This window comes from Schistocerca cancellata, chromosome 9 (assembly GCF_023864275.1).
Source record: "Schistocerca cancellata isolate TAMUIC-IGC-003103 chromosome 9, iqSchCanc2.1, whole genome shotgun sequence".
In the NCBI taxonomy this organism is placed as follows: Eukaryota; Metazoa; Arthropoda; class Insecta; order Orthoptera; family Acrididae; genus Schistocerca; species Schistocerca cancellata.
In genome coordinates this window covers 157,398,160-157,422,112 of record NC_064634.1, presented here as the reverse complement: position 1 = coordinate 157,422,112, position 23,953 = coordinate 157,398,160, and the positions used below count along the sequence as shown (strand labels likewise).

The 23,953-nt window shown below is 38.0% G+C and overlaps 1 protein-coding gene across 1 annotated transcript in view; it reads left to right on the top strand.

Annotated features, from left to right (window-relative positions):
- Positions 1-23,953, top strand: part of LOC126101255 (sodium channel protein Nach-like) — a 177,604-nt gene that overhangs the window by 114,060 nt on the left and 39,591 nt on the right. The window contains exons 7-8 of the mRNA XM_049911943.1: positions 20,451-20,610; positions 20,815-20,912. Coding sequence (XP_049767900.1) covers positions 20,451-20,610; positions 20,815-20,912 — 258 coding nt within the window. The remainder of the gene's footprint in view (positions 1-20,450; positions 20,611-20,814; positions 20,913-23,953) is intronic.

The following is a 23,953-nucleotide window of genomic DNA, read 5'->3' as shown; positions in this document are numbered from 1 at the left end:
AATTGCCATCAACCTATGACTATTGTTAGTTTTTGCTAACCTGTTTTGTGGCAAGAGCAGAGAAGTACAGATTCTTGTAGTGTAGTTATGTCTTTGACTCGTTATACCTAAATTTGGTAGTTCAGCAAGTATATAGTCAACATTATTAAGAATATATACATCAATAACTATAAATATTCTATATTTAATTAACAATGGTTTTCAATGTGTCCTGTTATCTACCTTTGCCATTACTCTGATTGCTTTCTTCTGGATAACCAGAATTTCACTTATTTTTTTGCTGTTTTCCCAGAGTATTAACCGATACCTCAAAACAGGTTGAAAAAAAGCAAAGTAAGCTGTCCTTACTTGTTCAAAAGTCACACAGCGTATCATTCTCATCAGCAGATATGCAACTCTTGACAGCCTACCCACTATATGTTCAACATGAGAGTTCCGTGTCAGTTTATTGTCAAATACAATACCTAAAAATTTTGCATTTTGTTTTTTCTATTTTTACAGTCTTCAATAGACTGAACCACATATTCTGGGTCTTTTTCTTATTTTATAATAGACCATTCACATTAAACCACGATATTGCATTTCCTTTTGCCAAATTCATATTCGTAACAAGGTTATCAAATACATTGTTTACAGACACAAAAATTGTATCACCTCTCTGCATATACATCTGTACACATATGTTTCCTGGTAAGTCATGTATGTGCAAGGAATAGAAGTGGTTCTAATTTGGAGTCCTCTGGCACTCTGTGTTGTACCTCAAGTGTGTTTGACGGATGACTTCCTGAGTACACCACTTGCTTCCTTTTATTAAAATATGATTTGACGAGTTTTAAACTTTTGTCACATATTCCAAAGCACTCAAGTTTAGAGAGCAAAAAAGAGTGGTCTAGACAGTCAAAGGCCTTGCTCTAATCACATAAGGTTACCTGTATGTGAGCATGGTCCTCAAATGCTGCTAAAATGTCTCTCACTAAGAGTTCTATGGCACATATAATTGACTTTCCTTATCTGTAACCAAACTGTGATGTACTTAACATATTATTTGGTTCTAGATAGTCATACATTTGCTGATACATTATACCTTCAAAGACTTTGGCTAATACTGGAATTAGTGAAATTGGACTGTCGTTTGCTGGCTCAGATTTCCTACTGTTCTTAAAGATGAGTCACTTTTGATAATTTGAGAGGATCAGGAAAAACCCCTTCTATGAGACACAGACACAAATCTATAGAATTTGTTAATGATGGTGCATTGTAATATATCATTTCTTTCAGTAGATTGTTTGACATATTAAAAATATCTGTACTATATGAATTTTTCATTTCGTTGACAATTTTAAGAACTTCATCTTGACATACCTCTCCGAAGTGCTTCAGTGAAGCCAGATTACAGTTTAGCTTTGTGCTCTTAAGATAATCTGTATATGTTACACTGTGTTTGCTGATCAACTTTTTGATTTCATCAGCACAGCTTACAAAGTATTTGTTGCACATATCTGCCCTTATTGGGACTGTCTTATCAAAATTTCTGATTTCACCTTAACAGCATTAATTACTGACCAGGCTGTTTTGTGCTGGTTTTTACTATTTCTTATGAGATAAGTGTTGTATGTTTGTTTAACCAATTGTACCTCTTTCCTACACAGTTTCTTAGTGGTTATTTCAAGGTCCTTAATTTCATTAGAATTATTTACTTTGCAGAGGCAATTTATCAGCAGTAGCTTATTTTTTAAATTCTCTAACTCTTTGTTGTACCACAGTTTACCCTATCTTTTTTATGATATTTCTTTAGAAAAAGGTGAGCTTTTAACAACCTATTAAGTAGTTGTGAAATATTTGGGCACTGGAATCACATCTTTGAAATAATTTGTCCTAGTTAGTATGCTCAGCTGATGTGATAGTTTTCTGAGATTGTTTTTTGTTGGTATTAAGGTACTAGATTTTGATAACTTCGGTACAGTCTTGTTTCTATCCCCTTTCATAAAATGTCTTAACTCTGCTGTTAACATGGAGTGGTCTGAGAAATCAAGTTCCTTTACAATGGTGGAGTACATATCACAAGCACTGTTGTCAAAAGCATTGTCTAAGCATGCTTTTTGTCTTGTCGGTTCTAAATTTGCATGATGGAAGTTGTGCTGCCTTAGCAAATTCAGTAGCTTATTTACTCTGGATTTGTTACATGTTACATCAAAGCTTGAATTAAAGTCTGCCCTAATTGTAGTTACATATTGTTTCCACTTTGTTATGTAGCAAATTATACTGTCTAAATTATTTAAAAAAGTTGTTTCATCTTAGTCAGGGAAATGATAAATACATACTAAGGTAAGTTTCATTGCATCATACATGATTCCAGTACTTTCAAAGTGTTTCCCTACATATGCCCATCTAAGATCTAGTGCTCTTAACTCTATTTCATTTGAAATGTAAATAACAGCTCCACCATTATGGTACTGAGAGCTGCAAAAACTGTTTCCATGTTTATAATCTTCTAGCAAAGTATTCTATTTGTCCAGGTTCAAGCCAATGTTCAGATAAACACAGGAAGAAATATTTGTTTTGTGGCAATGACTCCTCCAGTATTTCAACTTTGCTTTCAAGATCCTGAATGTTTAGAAATAAGATGTTAATGTGACTTATCTGTGAATTAGCAGGCTGTTTTTTCACACTTTTTATTTTCTTCCTGGTTTGAAACCATAAAGATTCATCATTGAGTGACACAGGCATATTTTCCCTATGACTCCTCCCTAAGCTGTGTTGTACTGCTGCTCCAGTTGTCGTTGGTTCTGATAATGTTACGGTTGTTGTTGTTGCTGCTGCCGTTGCTGTTGCTGCTACTGATGATGATGGTGCTACTGCGGTTTCACTAATTTCTGGTGTTTGCTTTCCCATGACTACTGTACTTTTCTGTGAGCTGCTAGTATTTGGGGTGTTCAGTTGCATTAACAAAATCTCACATTTGCCTTGGAGAGATGTAATTTAGCTGACAGCAGATTTCACATTTGAGTCTCTACGTAACACACACTTCTTGCCCAGGAGAGGTATGACTCCTATATCATCACACTGCACATTTGAGATGTTATTTACTACATCTAAAATTTTTGTTACTATAACATTTTTCCCAAGTTTATTTAGATGAAAACCATGTGTTACATGGAATCTTTTCCCCAAATAGCTAATGTTCACAAATGTTACATTTTCAGATCACCTCAAATATTTTGTGTCTCTGTATTTGCACTTTCAATTTCTGTGTTTACACAGGACCATTCTCCCTAGTTGTTACGAAGCGGCACTGAAAAAACTTAACATTTGTTCTTCCCAGCTCATACAACTTTCTTTTTAATGAGATTGAGAGATCCTTTTTTCATTCCTTGTGACACTGTTTGATCCTGTCAGGAAGATGGAAAAGTCCTTTTTGCTCAATGAGGAAATTTATCCTGACACATTGATGTAGCAGCACTGAATTTCGCTCCTGGCTTTATTATGCAATTAAAATTCTGACTACTTTTCCACTGATATTTAGTGGCTATACTTCACCCTTGGCTGTCTGCATACAGTTCAATTTTACATGTACTTGTTGGTTGGAACTTACTGATTTTCTGCCTGCCTTTACTGTGCACAATGTCTTGTTTGGCAATGTTTATTTTTCTTAATATAAGTCAGTAATGTCTCAGGCAAACAGCTCATAGGTGCCAAATTTTTTGAAAGCTCTTTAGCATATGATCTTTTACTTAACTGCAACTGAAATATTCCATATTTTACTTCATTTGCAAAGTCGTTTTGTTTTCGAGGTGGTACACTCAAACTTTTAACAACATTATCACAATCTGTAGTAGAAAGAGCTCTGAAGTGATTTTTGTGCATTACATTTATGTTTACTTCACAGTTTCCTATATTGTGTATTAACTGTTTGTGAATTTTGAACTTTACTTCCATCCAATTCTCTGACAAAGTCGAACTTTCAGGCCTTGTGATGTTCAGTACACCTATTTATTCTTAAGTTTCTTGACATCCATCTTCAGTAAACTGATAATAAATTGTGAACTAGACACACATTCTTTGAGCTTTGTTATTTCATCTTTACAACTGTACCAGTTTTTCTTTTTAACAGCATAACTGACATTATTTCTCCAAGCTACACATAGAATTTTTACACTAGCTGCCATCTTGCTACTTCATACACATGTGTCAATCAAAAAGCTTAGGCACATGCTTGAAGCTACACATTTCTTGCTTCTCACAGACCATAAACCACTTGTGTTCATTTTTCCATCATAATCCAATCAAAGTTCACCACACCAATTATGACATCTGGACTCCATTGTACAACTTATTATTATGACATTCAGGATGCTGATCAGTGAGCAGAATGGACCAGCAGATATACTGTATCACATTGACACTGTCATGAAGGAACTTGAATTTGTAGCACTTGCTAATGCCCAGGAAGGAGACAAGGAGCTGAAGGTATGCCTTGAAGCATTATCAGACTTACAGCTCTGATACATCCATATACCAACCTTGAACTTAGCACTATACTGAGATTTATCAATGCCCCAAATGCGGGTGTTTATTGCAGCAGATTTTCACAAACAAGCAAATCCTTCTCTTGACAGCATTTCTCATCCAAGAGTGAAGGCTACTGTACATGTGGTGAAGAAGGCATATATTTGGCCAAACATCAAGAAGGATTGTAAGGCATTTCACTGCCAGTGCAATGCTTGTCAGCACAGCAAAGTAACTTGCATGTAATGACTCCACTCGGTACCTTCACACTACCAAATCAATGCTTCAAACATGTCCAGAGTGACATCAATGGATCTTTGTCACCACCAGAATGGCACCAATATTGCCTGACAGCAATTAACCAATTTCTCTTGCTGAAATGAAATATATCCTATGGAAGACACAATGGAAGCAACTGTAGCCATGACCTCCTTCTGTGAGAGTATCTCAATGTGACAAGTCATATTGTGTTTGCACAGTGTATTGCATTGTGGTTTCAGTGATCTTTAAATATGCTTCAAATGCAAATGAAAGTTAAAGTTACTTTCATTAATCCTTGCACTAAAAACTGACATTATTTCCAAAAACCACACTAATACTCAAACAATATCATGAAAGACAAACAATGGAAAATCCAGGATGGAATGTAAGAGCATTATGAGAAGGAAAGTTGCTGCTCATCATCACACACACACACACACACACACACACACACACACACAAACACACACACACACACGAGTCATGTGTGAGCTCTTTCTCTGTGTGTATCTCATTGTGACGTGTCATATATTTTTTGTGTGTGTGTGTGTGTGTGTGTGTGTGTGTGTGTGTGTGTGTGTGTTTGTGTGAGTGCGCGCGTGTCTGGGTACTTCACAAAGGCCTAAAAGTTCATTTTCTGACAGTCTTTTTGTTGTGCCTGTCTGTGACTCAGCGTTATTTTTTTCATAATACTCAGACACAATTATGATACTAACAACAGTCTGATGCCATGTCAATATTTTTTACTATTTGTGGGCAAAAGCAAAAAAGATATGTGTAAATTACTTCTACATGTATCAGAGCAATAAATTTCAGTAGAGCATGAATTAACAAAGTTATCAGGGACTTCACTCACAAATAGACTCATTTGTATGTAAAGGTGTATCACACTGTTGCTAATATTCACTTTGCAACCAGCCTGTATTTTAATTAATATTCTGTGATTGCTGTAATGGCAAATGCGGTAAGCTGAACCTACTTGGCAGCATATATCTGGTATGACCACTATTTTTGCAGAAAACCAAGAAATTTTGTTATTAGCCATTTATCTTTAATCTTGGATAAAGATTAAATGCACTTCTTCATAAGCAAGTAGGGTTGAAGAGCCATAATTGACAAAATTAATTAGACCGATAGCAACGCCGACCCACAATAGAGGACTGAAGCTATGTAAAACTGTCTTAAATATCTCAGGAGAGGGCACTATATTACAAATCAAAAGAGTTTTTTTTATAATTACCAAATATACTACTGTATTCTGAAAGTGCTTCAGTAAATAACTTATAAAATTATTGTTAACAGACCTATATTTTAATAAGAGCTATTACAATCACATTGTCCACCTGCTTAGCTGGGTGGTAACGTGCTTGCCTCCCATACACTGGGCCCAGGTTCAATTCTCGGCCAGATTGGAGATTTTCTCTGCTCGTGGACTGGGTGTTGTGTTGTCCTCATCATCATTTCATCCTCATCATTGGCCGCAAGTCGCCCAATGTGGCACCGATTGAAATAAGACTTGCACATGGTGGCCAAACCCGAATGGGACATCCTGGCCAACAATGCCATACGATCATTTCATTTTTCATACAGTCACATCCATCTAAGCCAGCAGTAATCATAAGTGAGGTAGAGTCAGTCATTGTTTGCTGGACAAAAGAAGGAAAGAATAGTAATTATTAATATCTTTTGCAGTCAGAATTAGAGATCACACAGTCATATGTAATTGTTTGTCAGTGTCGCTGATCATCTTCTATCACTCACTTCATATGATTTCTTTTGTTTTCTACAGTACTTTCAGTCTAACATCATCATCATCATCATCATTTAGGACTGATTATGCCTTTCAGCGTTCAGTCTGGAGCATAGCCCCCTTATAAAATTCCTCCATGATCCCCTATTCAGTGCTAACATTGGTGCCTCTTCTGATGATAAACCTATTACTTCAAAATCATTCTTAACCAAATCCAGGTACCTTCTCCTTGGTCTGCCCCGACTCCTCCTACCCTCTACTGCTGAACCCATGAGTCTCTTGGGTAACCTTGCTTCTCCCATGCGTGTAACATGACCCCACCATCTAAGCCTGTTCGCCCTGACTGCTACATCTATAGAGTTCATTACCAGTTTTTCTTTGATTTCCTCATTGTGGACACCCTCTTGCCATTGTTCCCATCTACTAGTACCTGCAGTCATCCTAGCTACTTTCATATCCGTAACCTCAACCTTGTTGATAAGGTAACCTGAATCCACCCAGCTTTCGCTCCCATACAACAAAGTTGGTCGAAAAATTGAATGGTGCACAGATAACTTAGTCTTGGTACTGACTTCCTTCTTGCAGAAGAGAGTAGATCGTAGCTGAGCGCTCACTGCATTAGCTTTGCTACACCTCGCTTCCATTTCTTTCACTATGTTGCCATCCTGTGAGAATATGCATCCTAAGTACTTGAAACCGTCCACCTGTTCTAACTTTGTTCCTCCTATTTGGCACTCAATCCGTTTATATTTCTTTCCCACTGACATTACTTTCGTTTTGGAGACGCTAATCTTCATACCATAGTCATTACATTTCTGATCTAGCTCTGAAATATTACTTTGCAAACTTTCAATCGAATCTGCCATCACAACTAAGTCATCCGCATATGCAAGACTGCTTATTTTGTGTTCACATATCTTAATCTCACCCAGCCAGTCTATTGTTTTCAACATATGATCCATAAATAATGTGAACAACAGTGGAGACAGGTTGCAGCCTTGTCTTACCCCTGAAACTACTCTGAACCATGTCCTCAATTTACTGTCAACTCTGACTGCTGCCTGACTATCCATGTAAAGACCTTTAATTGCTTGCAAAAGTTTGTCTCCTATTCCATAATCTCGTAGAACAGACAATAACTTCCTCCTAGGAACCCAGTCATATGCCTTTTCTAGATCTATAAAGCATAGATACAATTCCCTGTTCCACTCATAACACTTCTCCATTATTTGCCGTAAGCTAAAGATCTGGTCCTGACAACCTCTAAGAGGCCTAAACCCACACTGATTTTCATCCAATTGGTCCTCAACTAATACTTGCACTTTCCTTTCAACAATACCTGAGAAGATTTTACCCACAACGGTGATTAAAGAGATACCTCTGTAGTTGTTACAATCTTTTCTGTTTCCATGTTTAAAGATTGGTGTGATTACTGCTTTTGTCCAGTCTGATGGAACCTGTCCCGACTCCCAGGCCATTTCAATTATCCTGTGTAGCCATTTAAGACCTGACATTCCACTGTATTTGATGAGTTCCGACTTAATTTCATCCACCCCAAATGCTTTATTGCACTGCAATCTATTGACCATTTTCTCCACTTCCTCAAATGTGATCCTATTTCCATCATCATTCCTATCCCATTCTACCTCAAAGTCTGAAACATTACTGATCGTATTTTTACCTACATTGAGCAACTCTTCAAAATATTCCCTTCATCTACCCAGGGCATCCACAGGATTCACCAGCAGTTTTCCTGACCTGTCCAAAATACTTGTCATTTCCATCTTACCTCCCTTTCGAAGACTGCTAATTACACTCCAGAATGGTTTTCCAGCAGCTTGACCCATAGTCTCTAACCTGTTTCCAAAGTCTTCCCAAGATTTCTTCTTGGATACTGCAATTATCTGTTTGGATTTGTTTCTTTCTTCAACATAACTTACTCTGTCTACCTGAATTCTAGTATGTGCCATTTTTGATACGCCTTCTTTTTCCTTTTACAGGCTGCCTTGACTGTGTCATTCCACCAAGCTGTTTGCTTCATCCTACTTTTACCCACTACTGTTCCAAGACATTCTTCAGCCACTTCTAGTACTGTGTCCCTGTACCTTGTCCATTCCTTTTCCAATGACTGTAATTGACTACATTCAACTAACTGGTGCCTTTCTGAGATCGCTGTTATGTACTTGTGCCTGATTTCCTTATCCTGAAGTTTCTCCACTCTTATCCTCCTACATATAGACCTGACCTCCTGCCCTTTCGGCCTCATAATTCCAATTTCACTGCAGATTAAATAATGATCAGTCTCATCAAAGAATCCCCTGAATACACATGTGTCCCTCACAGCCTTCCTGAATTCCTGATCTGTTATCATGTAGTCAATGACAGATCTGGTTCCCCTGCCTTCCCAAGTATACCGGTGAATGTTCATATGTTTAAAAAGGGAGTTTGTGATTATTAAGCCCATACTGGCACAGAAATCCAAGAGTTGTTTCCCGTTCCTGTTAGCCTCCATATCCTCTCCTAATTTACCCATAACCTTTTCATACCCTTCTGTTCGATTTCCAATCCTGGCGTTAAAATCACCCATGAGCAGAACACTGTCCTTGTCCTTTACTCTAACAACTACATCACTGAGTGCCTCATAAAAACCATCCATCTTATCTTGATCTGTCCCTTCACAATGCGAATATACTGACACAATCCTAATTTTCTTGTTAGACACTGTCAAATCTATCCACATCAGTCGTTCGTTTACATACCTTATTGCAACTACGCTGGGTTCCATTTCTTTCCTGATGTAAAGCCCTACACCCCATTGTGCTATTCCTGCTTTGACTCCTGACAGGTAGACCTTGTATTCTCCCACTTCCTCTTCTTTCTCACCCCTTACCCGAATGTCACTAACAGCTATAACATCCAGCCCCATCTTACTTGCAGCCTCTGCCAGCTCTACCTTCTTCCCAGAGTAGCCAACATTGATATTAATAGCTCCCCATCTCATTACCATTTGTCTGCCAAGTCGTATCTTAGGAGTCCCTGGTTTGTCAGTTAGAGGTGGGACTCCGTCACCTCCAAAGGTCCGAGGCATTTTGCTCTGATTGTTGCCAGCATCATATTTAAAGTACCAGGGAAGCAGGTTGCTAGCCTTACTTGCCCCAAGTCGCATTGGGTTTTACCCCTAACAGTTGAGGGACTAACCGGTGGATTTGGTAGTCTTTGCCGTATGAGCACAAAGGTGACCATGACTCAGAATATGTCCGAGATGCCCAGCCTTATTCCAAAGTAACTGGTATCCTGACTGTCGGGACCACTTAATTGGCCACTCATACATTGCCCATGGTTCATGAACTAGGACATGACTACAGCAACCCACACCATGAACCACTTCAGTCTAACACAAAGATCAAAAATTATTCTGTCAGTTTTTCAGTAAATCCCAACCAGGAGACAGTACACCATGCTTCAGCATTCCTCTCTGTTTCACTACTGATCAGGGCAAGCAATTTGAGTCATATCTCTTTAAATCACTCTCAACTTTGCTCAGCATGAACTGTTCAGATCTGTGCTTACCACCCTGCTGCTAATGGTCTTGTGGAATGGCTTAATCAGGAATTAAAAGCTTCACTCAGATGCCATGCTACAGACACCCTAACTATTGTTCTACTAGGTCTCTGGGCAGCCTTCAAAGAAGATCTCAACGCAGCAACAGCTGAATTAGTGCATGGGCATACATTTCAGTTGCTGGGAGAGTTCTTTACTGACACATCAAATATTATTATTGAAACCTTGGCTTTTCCTTAACATCCTGCAATTCAGAACAACTTTCAACTCAGCAACCAGTCATTTTCTATGACTTAAAGTCATGCAAACAGGTTTTAGTCTGGCATGATGTTATTTGAAAACCTGTCCAACCACCATATGTTGGTCAATACACAGTACTAGCATGCCACAATAAAATTTTCAGTGTTGATATTGATGGCTCTTCTATCACAATATCCACTGACAGACACAAGTCAGACATCACCACAGCTGACACTGACTTGCTACCTACATGTAGTTCTGTGAGGAAACCGGACACACCTAGTCTTCCACTGCCACCACTCTGAGTGAACTGTAAGTCACAACTCATTTTGGTACATTTCAACCCCAAATAGCGTTGTCACTTGGGCTAAATATTTCACATTTGCAGTGTAAACCCTTTGCTTCTCCATGCTGACTCTTAGCTAAAAACAAAGTATAGATGTAGACACTCTTACTTGTGGTAATTAACTGTTATGTTGTGTGCTTAAACAAGACACGACAAACCTAACAGTTTAGCTATTTTGTAATCTTTATTGGAGACACTTAAATTGAAAAAGAATTCTTTGGTTTTCTTATCATTAGATTGTAAACACTTTGCATGGAACCAATTACTACATCTATCCATTGCTTTATTTACATTATGTCAACTTGTGCAATTGGAATTATACCATCTGTGTACAATACTGCCTCACTTGGCAAGAATGAGGGTAAATCATTTGTGTATATAACAAACAGGAAGGGACCAATTACCACACCTATTAGACACTTTTTGTGACAGGGAAGTCATTTGATTGTTAGACACTAACTGTTCTCTGCTGCTTAGGTATGACTCAATAACACGAAGATCATTTTTATTTATTTATTTATTTTATATATCCATCCGTTGACAATAAATATTGTATGGATGTTGTCAAGGGTACATGTAAGCCATTTCAAAGAAATGGGACACAAACAATATATACGTAAAAAAGTACAAAACAAAATAATATAATGAAGTTAATAATAATACAATGAAATTAATATAGCCTATATACATCCCTGCTTGTTATTTTAAATCATAGTCTGTTTTTCATAAGGCTTTAGTTTTGTCTTCCCTAAATGGCAAGTCCTTGTATACACAACACTGCTTAAGTATATATTTACATCACACAACTGCTGTCCTTTAAGTATGTAAATGTAATGAATGATTAGGTAATGAATGATTAGCATTCTCTCTGATTCTATAGTACTGGAGCTTTCTGATAAGTAAACTGCAGGAAACAGCTTTGTTCAAATCCAAAAGAGTTGCATAAATTGTTTCCTTACTCTCAAAATAATCATATATTTTTGTAATAATGGTCCCAACTTCTTTGATGGAAAGATGAGATCTGAAACTGTATTCTAAGAAGCTAAGTAGGTTTGTTTGAAAAGCTGGTCCAATTGTTTGTGTGTAGGATTTTCTATTATTTTTTATTTTATTAATATGAGTGAGATGAGAGTATAATTACCAGGGGATGCTTTATCACCTAGCTTACAATAATTTTCAGGTGATTTGAAAAGATTCATTTATGAAATATTTTGCTGATGATTTATATTTTTAATTGCATTATTTGAGAGTCCACAGAAATCTTCTGCTCCTAAGCCACTGAATTTCACAATTGTTTCACTAACTTGTGTGTAAGATACACGAGACCAGCAGAGGTTGTCAGGTCAGTTACTACCCAGAGATGGGAGCAAAACTTCAGCTTTATTTGCATCTCCAGTGAGACTTTTAGTTGAGCCAGAACTGGTAAACTGTGCATTTAAGGTGTCTGGTTGGAATGGACTATTGTTGTGCTTATTTTTAGATCTTATTTCTGTTTTAATAATTTTCCAGTTTCTTATTCATTATTAGACCTACTCTTGCATTACTGCTAGTTGATTCTACTTTTATAACCTGTACTCATGTGGTAAGAGATCATATTCTTCCTGCCATATGTCACCACTTCATTAATTCCCACTATGTCTAAATTCAACCTATACATTTCCCTCTTTAAGTTCTCTAACATACCTACCCAATTAAGGGATGTTCTGATATGCAGAATGCCAGTTTTGTTTTTTCTGATAATGACAACATCCTTCTCAGTAGTCCCCACCTGAAGATCTGAATAGGGAAGTATTTTACCTGTGGAATATTTTGTCCAAGAGGATGCCATCATCCTTTAACCATACAGTAGAGCTGCATGCCCACCAGGGAAAATGACTGTAGTTTCCTCTTGCTTTCAGCCATTCTTGGTGGATGGAGATTTATCAACAGATGTAAAATAAATTTCAAGTGTGAACCTCAGAAGTGTGTTAGGACTGTCCACATTGTTTGTTAATGGCTTATCAGGCAATATTAAAAGTCACCTGAGACTTTTTGTGGATGATGCAGTTATCTATGATGAAGAACAACGTGAGGAATACTATACAAGTATCATATTAGTTGTAGTTATTGTGATCTTCAGTCTGAAGAATGGTTTGATGGAGTTCTCCACACAAATCTATCCTGTGCAAGCCATTTCATCTCTGTGTAACTACTGCAACCACATACATTTGATTCAAGCCCTGGTCTCTCACTACAGTTTTTACCCAACACACTTCCTTCAACTAACAAACTGATAGTTTCTTGATGCCTCAGGCAGTGTCCTATTAACTGGTTCATTCTTTTTGCTTAATTTTACCATAAATTTCTTTATTTCACAATTTGATTCAGTATTTGCTAGTTAGTTATTCCAGATCAGTTACAAGAGCAACATAAGTTGTTTCTGGAAGATAATTCACTCCTGAATTCACATGTAATTTTACAATTATTTTACTAGTCTAAGTTTTGATGGAATAATGGTTTTTGTTAATACTTACAATAACACTGCTTTGTGATTCTGAGCTACAGATCAAGAAGAACTGCAGTTAACTTAAGATCTCCAAATATACACCATATGTATCTCTCATATTGGATAAGTGTGAGTAGTAGCTTAAAGTTCTTATACTATTTCATGTTAAAATTGTTGAAATCTACGAACAAGTGACACTGAATGAATCATGGTGAAAGTTTTCATAAAAGACTCAATACTGTGTTTTTTTTTTTTTTTTTTTTTTTTTGTTTTTTTTTTTTTTTTTTTGTTTTTTTTAAGAAAGTGCAATGGCATAGTGTTTAATAAACTGGACTTGCATTCAGGAGGATGATAATTCAAATTTATGTGCACCCATCTTGATTTTAAGTTTTCCACGATTTCCTAAATTGCTCCAGGCAAATGCCTGGATGGTTCCTTTGAAAGGGCATGACCTGTTTCCTACCTCATCCTTGAAATATTCCAAGCTTATGTTCTTTTTCTGATGATCTCAGTGTCAGTGGAACATTAAACCCTAGTCTTCCTGTCCTCCCCTTCTCACAAACTTAAAACATGAGCAAGATCATTGAGATTCTCTTGAGATAAAAAATATGGTTGATTTGATTTATGTGGCCTGGAAATTTTGGGTCAGCATGCATATCTCTTTCAATGTCTTCTCACGTGTGTGCGTGCACCGTCTCTCTCTCTCTCTCTCTCTCTCTCTCTCTCTCTGTGTGTGTGGGGGGGGGGGGGGGGGGGGGGTGGATGGGTGAGTGCGTGGGTGGGTGAGCGGGTGGGTGGGTGGCCGTGGGTGGGTGGGTGTCCCTGCAGCCCACATCAAATCGAACCTGCTTATTGTGTTCAAGCCTTGGTCTCCCTCCATGATTTTTACACCACACACTTTCACAATCTCTTCTATTAGTAAGATTGTACCATAAATTACTTTTCCCATGTTCAATCCGTTATGTGTTCATTAGTTATTTTGGTTCAATGCAAGAACAATATATACTTCTTTTTAAAATATTTACATGTTGCCAACTGAAAGTACGTGGCCTATGTAATGTTTGTACAATAATTTATTATGTCAGTGATCACTTAAATATATAAAACATATTGACATTACAGACTCTGACAATAATTGCCATCTTCAGACATGCGTAAGTCACAAAAATTTTCATACAAACAAACAAATATAGTTAGGCACTTGAACATCATAAAGCCAATGAAAATACTCTTTTATTGTGTGATGAAATTCATTGTCTGCATAGAGCTTTTTGTGGATTAAGCATATCTGAAGACAAGCAGTTATTTGCTAAAAGCAGTGATGTGAATATTTTTTATATACTTAAGTAATTGTAGATGCAATAACTTATTATTAAACAATACAGACTGTTTCTGGAAGGTAATTTGCCCCTGAATCCAGATCTAATTTTAGAAATTCTGTACTGCTCTTCGTTTATATGCAATAATGGTTTTTGTAAATGGTTACACTAGAAGTGGTTTGTGAGCCTGAGGTGCACGCCAATTATCTTTAGCTCTCCATATATACGCCATATGTATTTCTCATTCTGGATAAGTGTGAATAGCACTTTATAGCTCTCACATGTCTTCTCCAGATGAACTAAATTGACAATTGAAACAGAAGGAAATTTGAGGTGAAGTGTTGCTTTCAGACCAACATAGCTGGAATCTACATACAAGGCCATTCATTTACATTGATATCATGGCCAAAAGTCTTCAAAAAGGAATCTGTATCATAACAAAGAATCATGTCACATTTCTCAGAGAAATATTCAAAAAAACAGCATTGCTGTCAGGAGGAACACCCACTTTCATATCACAGAGAAGACTGCATCCTTTCAATCAAGAAGCTTAAAGCTCAGCCGGTTGCTTCAACAAATTTAAATAACGAGCAATGTTGATGTAACCCTTGAGTCAACAGGAGTGGCTCATTTGATTTATGTGGCATTGAAATTTTGGGTGAGCTAGCATATCTTCTTTATTGTTGTCTGCATGTTTGTCACTGTATTTGCCATCTTACTTTCATATTTTCAGGAGGCATTAGTATTGGAAATTCTTCACAGTGACATACAGGCCTTATAGCAGGTGTTAAATTCATATATTGAACAGTTTTTCTTATTTCTGAGGTGATTAGATCTATTTTAATCAGACACAAATAACAATTTTTTGTGTAGTCCATTGGTTCTCTCCAAACCTTGGAAACGGCTAAGGAGATACAACTTGATCTTTTTTTACCAATCTAACAGAAGCATAGCAAATGACAAAAAGAAAATGTAGGGGGAATCCTCATCCTGATTGCCAATCTTACATTTGAAATAAAGTTCATAGAATTTCTTTACAAGAGAAGTAAGAGTCCCTTTTTGCGATTTCAGAGTTAACACTCTACAGATATAACAAACAGACTTTGCTCTATTTACATAGATACAAGACATTTGTTCTTCTGAATTAACACATGCCACAAACTTTTATGAACTTTCATAACACAGATTCATGAGAGGTACTCAGGTACTTGCAATAACCAGTCACCTCCATTAATTATCAACACTCTGAATGTAGAGGTGCAGGTGGCAAAAAACAAAGCATGATTCTACATGTTCAAGCATGATCCATTGGCAGTGCTCTCACACCAACTTTATTTCCTGGAAGTAGATTTCTAAAGTTTGCATCACATGTTGTAATTCATTCCACATATATGGATTATTTTCCTACAATTAAATCTGTATAACATTTCAGTTAAGCCATAGTAGAATACCCAGTATTCGACATTTCAAAGGATTTTGATGGGCAGAATGTAGCTTGTCACAAGAAAACTGAGTCTTATAGACAAAAACAGATTTCTTTTTCGAATTCAGCACCCACTACTTAACAGAGAACATCTTTCACATTCTTTGTAACAAAAATCTTGTTGACCAGTGTTATTAATGAGGTAGAATCTTTTGGCTGTTGCAAATGCCTGGGAGTCACAACTTATGGCAATACAAAATGTAATGATCGCATAGACTAGATTTCAGGCAAAGTAGGTTCATACTGAGAAAATGCTCTCTGTCTGCAAGGGACATTGCTTACAAAATACGACATGACCCATCTTGGAATATTGTTCGAGTGTGTGGGGGCCATGACAAATCAATCTAACAGTGAATATTGAGCATATGTAAAAAAAATAGCATCATGTATGATCACAGGTTGGTTCATTCGTGGAGGGCATCACAGAAAAGGTGAAAAACCAAACCTGGACTACAAAATGCTTGAAGATGACTACAATTATCATGCGAAAGCCTCCTTAGAAAGTTTCAAGAACCAAAAGCTAGTTAGTGATCTAAAAATATACAACAATCCCCTAAATATTGTTCCCATGGTGGCTGCAGTAACTAGATTAGACTAATCACAGCATAAGCAGACATTGTGCTTATTCTCTGTAAGTGAATGGAATGAGAAGAAACCCTGAAATTTGGTGCAATGGATAATACCCTCTGCCATGCATTTCAGAGAGATTTTTAGAGTATGGATGTAGATACATATAACAACAATTTTATTTCATTTTTTATCTTAGGATCATTGCATTCTTAATTTCCATCTAATGTACTTTTCCAAATTTCAAAAGTGTTCCAGATGATAACATTTGCACCATTCGGTAGTATTGTTTAGAAGTTCTATTTTGATTAGTCTGTGTTATTGCATTGTATAGGAACTGGGGAGGTCTGGTCTTTCTATGATACTCTTAAATGTTCTGTAGTTAAACAATATGACACATCATATTTGCAAGTACCTGAGTACCTCTCATGAATCTGTGTTATGAATCCCTTATCCTTATTTGTCCTTATAAATCCTCACAAACTCACCCACACTCCCAAACTACGTCTGTCCATGAGGTGATCTTACTCATAACCATAGGAGGCTTGTATTTTCAAAATTGGGGAACACTGCCAATCTTTTACCAGTGCACTCAGATTCTTGGGTGCCGTAAGGTCCTACTGACTTTCTTGTGCCTTTCAGTTATGTCTCAAAAGTAGATGTTTTGCCTAGTTCTATCTTGTGCACATCCATTGACAAAAATAAGTTGCAAATAATGAACTTTATCAAGCAAGCTATTAGCAAGCAAGGGACTTGTGAGCGACTGAAAGTAACAGCACACATTTAGCATTCTTACATCATTCATCCGAAAAGTTCCAAAACTGATTTTATTCCTGGCATATAAGTGATGTCAGCACAGTAAGTAGGGTGGCAGTTTTAATTAACAACTATAAACAGCTATGCATTTGACCAGTCTGTTGTGTGCAGGCAGTGTTCAATTATATGTAAATGATATGCCAAAAATAGTACTGCAGGTAGAAATAATGTCACACACGCAGATGACACTTCATTTGTTTTATGTACCGTTTCAACAGATTACATAAAAGCAAGTTTCTCTAAACATGGAAAATGAAAACAATTATTTTAGAGGAAATAACCTTTTTATAAATGTAAAAAAAATACATATTTGCAAATACATGCAAAGAAAATACCTAATTTGAACAATATTACTGTTAAGCTTGGAGACTTGCTTCTAAAAGAGGCAGAAACTTATAAATCCCTGCGCATGTCAGTGGATAGGTATTTGACATGGAAGAAACATATACATAAGATTTGTCATAAAGTGAGTTTAAGTACATTTCTAATGAGAAAAATGTCAAGGACAATAACCACAAAAACACTGCTAATGGTCTATGGGCTAGTTCAATCACAAATTTCATATGTTATCCTGGTGTAGTGGAATTATGCAAATTTGTACATACTAAGAGCACTAAAGCTATAAATGAAGGCTGTAAGATGCATAACAAAATTATCTATAAATAAATAAATCTACTAGAGACACCTGCAGCATATTTTGAAGAAAAGAGAAGTGTGCATAAAGTTTGTCCCAACCACCTTGATTTCCAAACAAAAACAATGATACATGGATGACTGCTATGACTTGGCTAGAATGCAAAAGATCAATAGTTCTTTTCTGGAAAAATCACCACCAGCGACAAGACTCGGTGTGCAGAAATTCACATGAAATGTCAGTGCTTTGACAGCATAACTGACATTCAAACCACTGTGATGCACACACTGAACAAGCTCTGAAAGGAGAACTTTTCTGACCATTTCATTTGATTGTATGACAGTTCTGTGCGGTGTAATTATTATGTCTCCAGCCTTATTGTCAATTAATATGTCTCTGCACTCATCAACAAATATGAAGTGTATAGTAAGCCTTCTTATTCAGATCACTAGACCACATTGAACCAAATCAATGAGTTTTATTACAAAATGTAAAGAGACAATACTTAACTTTGACAATTACACAGAAGTATCAAAAGCAAAAGGCAACATACGAAATAAACAAGCTTTTCAGTATACAAAATCCCAAGTCGGTGCTACATAGAGATTACATGCAAAGTAACTAGAATTGATGCAAAAACACCATCTTAATGTTTCTCTATTTTGTATTAATACAGTCTTCAAACTTTTGGACTAATCGTTCATGAAACTAGGTGGTGACGTTTATGCTGTCGTATTTTAGTGCACTATAGAAAGACATTTACAAACGTAGTATGCCATCAATACATAAGATAGAACTGCCAATGCCAGTAATAAAAATATATCTTTAACATTACTGAAACATTATTTATGCATAAAACTGTAATAGAGAGGTACAGAGACAGAATTTTAAGAGTTATATTTCAGTCACTCTGTTGATTCCCCTTCATCATAAGCAGTGAACTATGAAAATCATATTAAGTCTGGTACAGCTCCCCTAGTCTGAGCTTCTTGAAACTTCTGGAAGCACATTAAGAGTTGTACTCTGTAGAAGCCATACACACAAATCTCTGCTACATGGAGTTAATCATTGTTTCAAGGTACAGTCTCAAGTCCACCAGTATGTGTCAACAATTCTAAAAACATCCATTGTTGTTATTGAAATCAATGTGAAAATATTTGAAATGATTCCTAATAATTTACATTCTGAAACATATTACTGAAAAATATATTTTAATCTATCTTTTTGGGAAGTTCCATCTCAGACCAACATCAGCTCATAACCTTCTGCTTCATGGGTTATTTCCCACCCTTCCCAGTATATCTCCCTATCATATCCATATAGAGCCCTGTCACTGTTATTTTCTATGTAATAGGGGCAAGGCTACTTGTAAAATTAGCCATATGCAATTTTCTTGCTATCAATGCATAGAAATTTGCATGGTCCTGACCACCAGTAAATGACTACTACCAAAACATGAGCAAGGACCAACTGGCCACCCTGTGTTGGAACATTCTGCTCAGTAGTTTGTAGTTGCTGGTAAAGTCTCTAACACTATCCATATTTCCTATTACAAAATTTTATTTTATTTTTTACCTTGACAATAGAGTGGTGTCAGTCTGTATTTGTTATCTCATTTATGAGTTAAGGAAAATACATTTCCATTATCCAGTGCATATTGTCCATGTTGCCAAATAAAAATGTTACAGGCTTTCTTATGGATTGAAGCTCAATTGACTTTAAAGGTTCATTGGATATTCAATTAAAACGGCTTTTCTTATGCAAAAGATTGTGACCTGCATTATCTATTAATCCCAGAGTAATTCTACGCTGATAATGAAAATACAAAATTCTCGTCATACATACAGATGGCAAGGCATGAGTCTGTGTAGAATCATACGGGAGACATATCCCCAACAAGGTACTATTCAGATGGCTAGTGGAAATATTTTTGTGTGATGAATGTTTACATGGGATATAACTGGTTTCCTGAAATATCTGTTATTATCTCTCACTGACAAGAACTATGTGCATTCATTTATCAGCTTACAGCACACAGCAGATAATCTGTACTTTCAGCAGGCTGTTTTGCTTCATCCCCCCCCCCTCTCTCTCCTTCCCATCCCTCCCTCCACATCACTACAATTATCTTACTTACACATGTATCCTACTGAGCACATTTAGAATGCCAATTAGTGAAATATGCATGCCTTGGTCCCAAATCCAATCAGTCTCTGCAAAATGAGGGCAGGGGTTGACCTGTCATAAATTAGAAAGCCTCTTCAATGATTTTACTATCTCAAGAGGTCCATGCCATTATGTATCACCAATATCATCTGGACAAAAAGGAATGCTGTATTTTGGTTTCTCTAATTCAGGTACTCATGATCGCTTTTTATGCTCATTTCCTTTTCAAAACTTCCAATACTTTTTTTTTTAAATATATGGCTCCTGCAATGTAATTGTGCTTTGTGATATCAAAAACAGTATTTTTTTGTTTCAGAAAGAGTCTGTAACCTATCAGGGATTGTCTGCATAAGTGATCATCATGCATATTTATCTGTACTCCGAAACAAGGAAAGTTCTAAAAATGCACTTCTGTGTACTTGTGAGCAAAGCTGTGAAGATCAGTTAATTACTCACACATATGGTACAATAAGAATGTGAGTGATAAATCAGTTAATTTGCTATAGTCATCTGAATCTGATTTAGAATAAACTAAAGTAAATATCAAAATTACATTGACCAGTATTTTTGTTGCCTATTTTCTTGTGTACATTAGTTAACCTATGATTAATTTTGCCAGTCAAGGTTCAAGTGCATCATGTCATAAATCTGGATGGATTAAAAACATTATTATATTCCAGGTTAAAAAGTCAGCATGGTGCATTAGAAATAAGTCTTCAAAGCCTGCCTTATGAAAGACTCAAAAGAACTGTAGTGAGAAGCCATTTGGATATGGTGGGTAAGTGAAACAAATTTTCATATCATCATACACCCTGTAAAAGGACAAGTCATGTATGTTTAGAACTGTGTCTGATCCTGTGCTGAGCTTTAACTATTGCTTAACAGACTACTGTTGTTTGCATCTGCAGTGTTGTGAATAGTGGTGACAGCACAAATAAAAAGATAAAATAGGGGAAGATTGATCAGTGATTAAATTTCTCAATTAACAAAGTCATAAGACACAAAAATTCACACTGAACAGACTGAAATAAGTGCAAATTCAGTTCATGAATATTGTGCTGAATTTTGACAGCACTCTAGTGCAACCTGCCCCACCACATAGACAAAGACATCAATCTAGTATTACCCCCCAGGGGGCTTGTCACTCTTTGGCAGGCTCGTGCTTGGCTACCACAGGGCCCCCGCCTTTGCACCATCTTTTCCCTTCCATGCTGCATGTCTATCCTCTTACTATCTCCTTGACTACCTGTCTTCAAGCTGTTATAGTTCACCTTTTCGTTTCTCATGTGACCTTTTCCCTTTTTACCATTTATACCCCTCCGTCATCTGACGTCACCAGGGCAGACTTCCTCCAGCTTATTGCTGCTCAGTGACTTGAATGCACACCATCCCCTTTGGGGTTCTCCCAGAACCTGTCAGAGAGGTACCCTCTTGGCTGACCTTCTTAATCAACTTAACCTCTTCTGCCTTAACACAGGAGCATTCATGTTCCTGTCTGATACCTCACACAGCTATTCCCATTTGGACCTATCCTTCTGCACTGCCCAGCTTGCCCATCATCTTGAGTGGTCCATTCTTTCTGACACCTATTCAAGTGACAATTTCCCATGTGCTATCTGTTTGCTGACTCCTGCCCCACCTTTGTGCACACTTAAATGACAGCTTACTAAGGCTGACTTGTAGTGTCACTCATCCCTGGCAAGCTTCATTGAACCAGGTGGAATAACTTACAAACGTTATCCTTTCCACTGCAAAATGTTCCATTCCTCGCACTTCCTCTTTACCACCCTGTGTCCCAGTCCCTTGGTGGACTGAGGCATGCCACAATGTGATCTACGCGTGGAGACGTGCTCTCCACATTTTTAACCATCATCCTACAATGGCAAAATGCATTCATTATAAACAGATGTTCCACTTCCTCCTCTGTCATGTGGGCCAACCTCTGAAGGCTCTCTGAGTCCAAGATCCATTCCCCAATTTCAGGCTTGTCAGTAGCAGATGATGTCATCATGGACACTATTGCTATCTCCAAAACCTTGGGCCTCCATTTCATGGAGATTTCGAGCTCCTCCCACTATCACCCTGCCTTCATCCATCAGAAATGAGAGGGGGAGGCCCAGGCAATACCCTTCTCTTCTCAGAATCATGAGTGCTACAATGCCGCCTTTACTGTGAGGGAGCTAGATCATGCTCTCACTCCATCCTGATCCTTCACCCAAGGCCGGACTATTTTCATGTTCAGATGTTGCAGCACCTTTCTCTTGCAGGCAAGCATTTTTTCCTTTGTCTGCATCTGGGCAGAGAGCACGTTTCCCAGATGCTGGTCTGAAGCCACTGTCATACCCATACCCAAGCCCAGTAAAGACAAACACACCTTCCTTCTGGCTAACGCCTCATCTCTCTCACCAGCTGTGTTTGCAAGCTGATGGAACGTATGATTCTTGCTCAGCTGGTATGGTGGCTCGAGTCTCACAATCGACTAACCACTGCACAGTGATAAAACAAAGCAGTAGGCTTTTACCAGGAATATTGACCCTTAGACAATGTGTCTAATAGTGTATTATAAATATAACAGTATGCCATCTTAGGCACTGTATAACATTAAAACACTTGATAATGGCACTTTAAAGCCAAAATCATGATTGTGTAAATGTAACACTGCAAATAAAAAACAGTCTCATGGCGGTACTGACTGTAAAGGAACTGCACAGTGTGGATTTCGAGCATGCCATTCCGCAATTGACCATCTCATCACTTTGTCCACCCATGTCACGAATGGTTTTCTGCAGGAATCCCAGAAAGCCTATGCCACCTGCTGGAGGACTGGTATCCTCTGTACTCTCTAAACGTGGGACTTCCATGGCTGCCTGCCCCATTTCCTTGAGGAATTTTTAAAAGGTCCATGTGGGTTCTAACTTGTCAGGCACCTTTATCCAGGAAAACAGTGTGCCTCAGGGTTCCGTCCTGAGTGTCATCCTCTTTGCTATCGCCGTGAACCCTAATTTTCCTGTCTCCTGCTGTGCATCTGCAGCTCCCTTTTTGTTGATGATTTTGTCACCTATCACAGTTCTCCATGTACTTGTCTCATTGAGTGGCATCTTCAGCAATGTCTCAATCTTTGCATGAAACTTTGCAATAGTACTGCAGCGGCACTACCATTTGGGATAGGAAAAGTCAGTTTTGGTGCAATATTTCAGAGTGTGCAAGTTACAGCCAGGTGCGGGCCTGTTTACAGTGAATTACGCTCACCAGCAGTTGCGAAGTAAAACAGAGGCCACAGGGGCATAGGACTGCTGGAAAAAGTACATGCAGCGGTTTGCTTGGCACAAGTCACAGGCAGAAGGGGCCCAGTGGCACATTTAGCAAAACAGAGGTGCACAGCAGCATATAAATAGGTGCCAGTTCACTAACAAAGCATTCAAGTGTGACAGCTCTCCTGGACAGCAAGGCAAGTCACACCACTGGCTACACCAGCAGCAGATGGGGCACCAGTGTTCCAGTCCATGGCGAGTCGCTGGTTTGACCCTCTGAGGTCGACACAGGGTCCGTAGCCAGCCAGCAGCAAGCTACTCCACGGCTTGTTACTGCAGGCAGTCATCGTGGCTCCCAACATGCACCAGAGACATCCTAAGGTGAGGGCCGCAGATTCAGCTGCCAGCTCGCGGGCCCTTGTTGTTGCTACAATCTTAGCCAGGCCGGTGAGGAAGCACAACACGGGCACCTTGCGGCTTCCCTGCATGCGGTGCTGAGGCGAGGGGGAATGGAAGCCACTGAGTCGGCTGCCGGCGCATCCTGATGTGGCCACAACTCCGCGGCCGT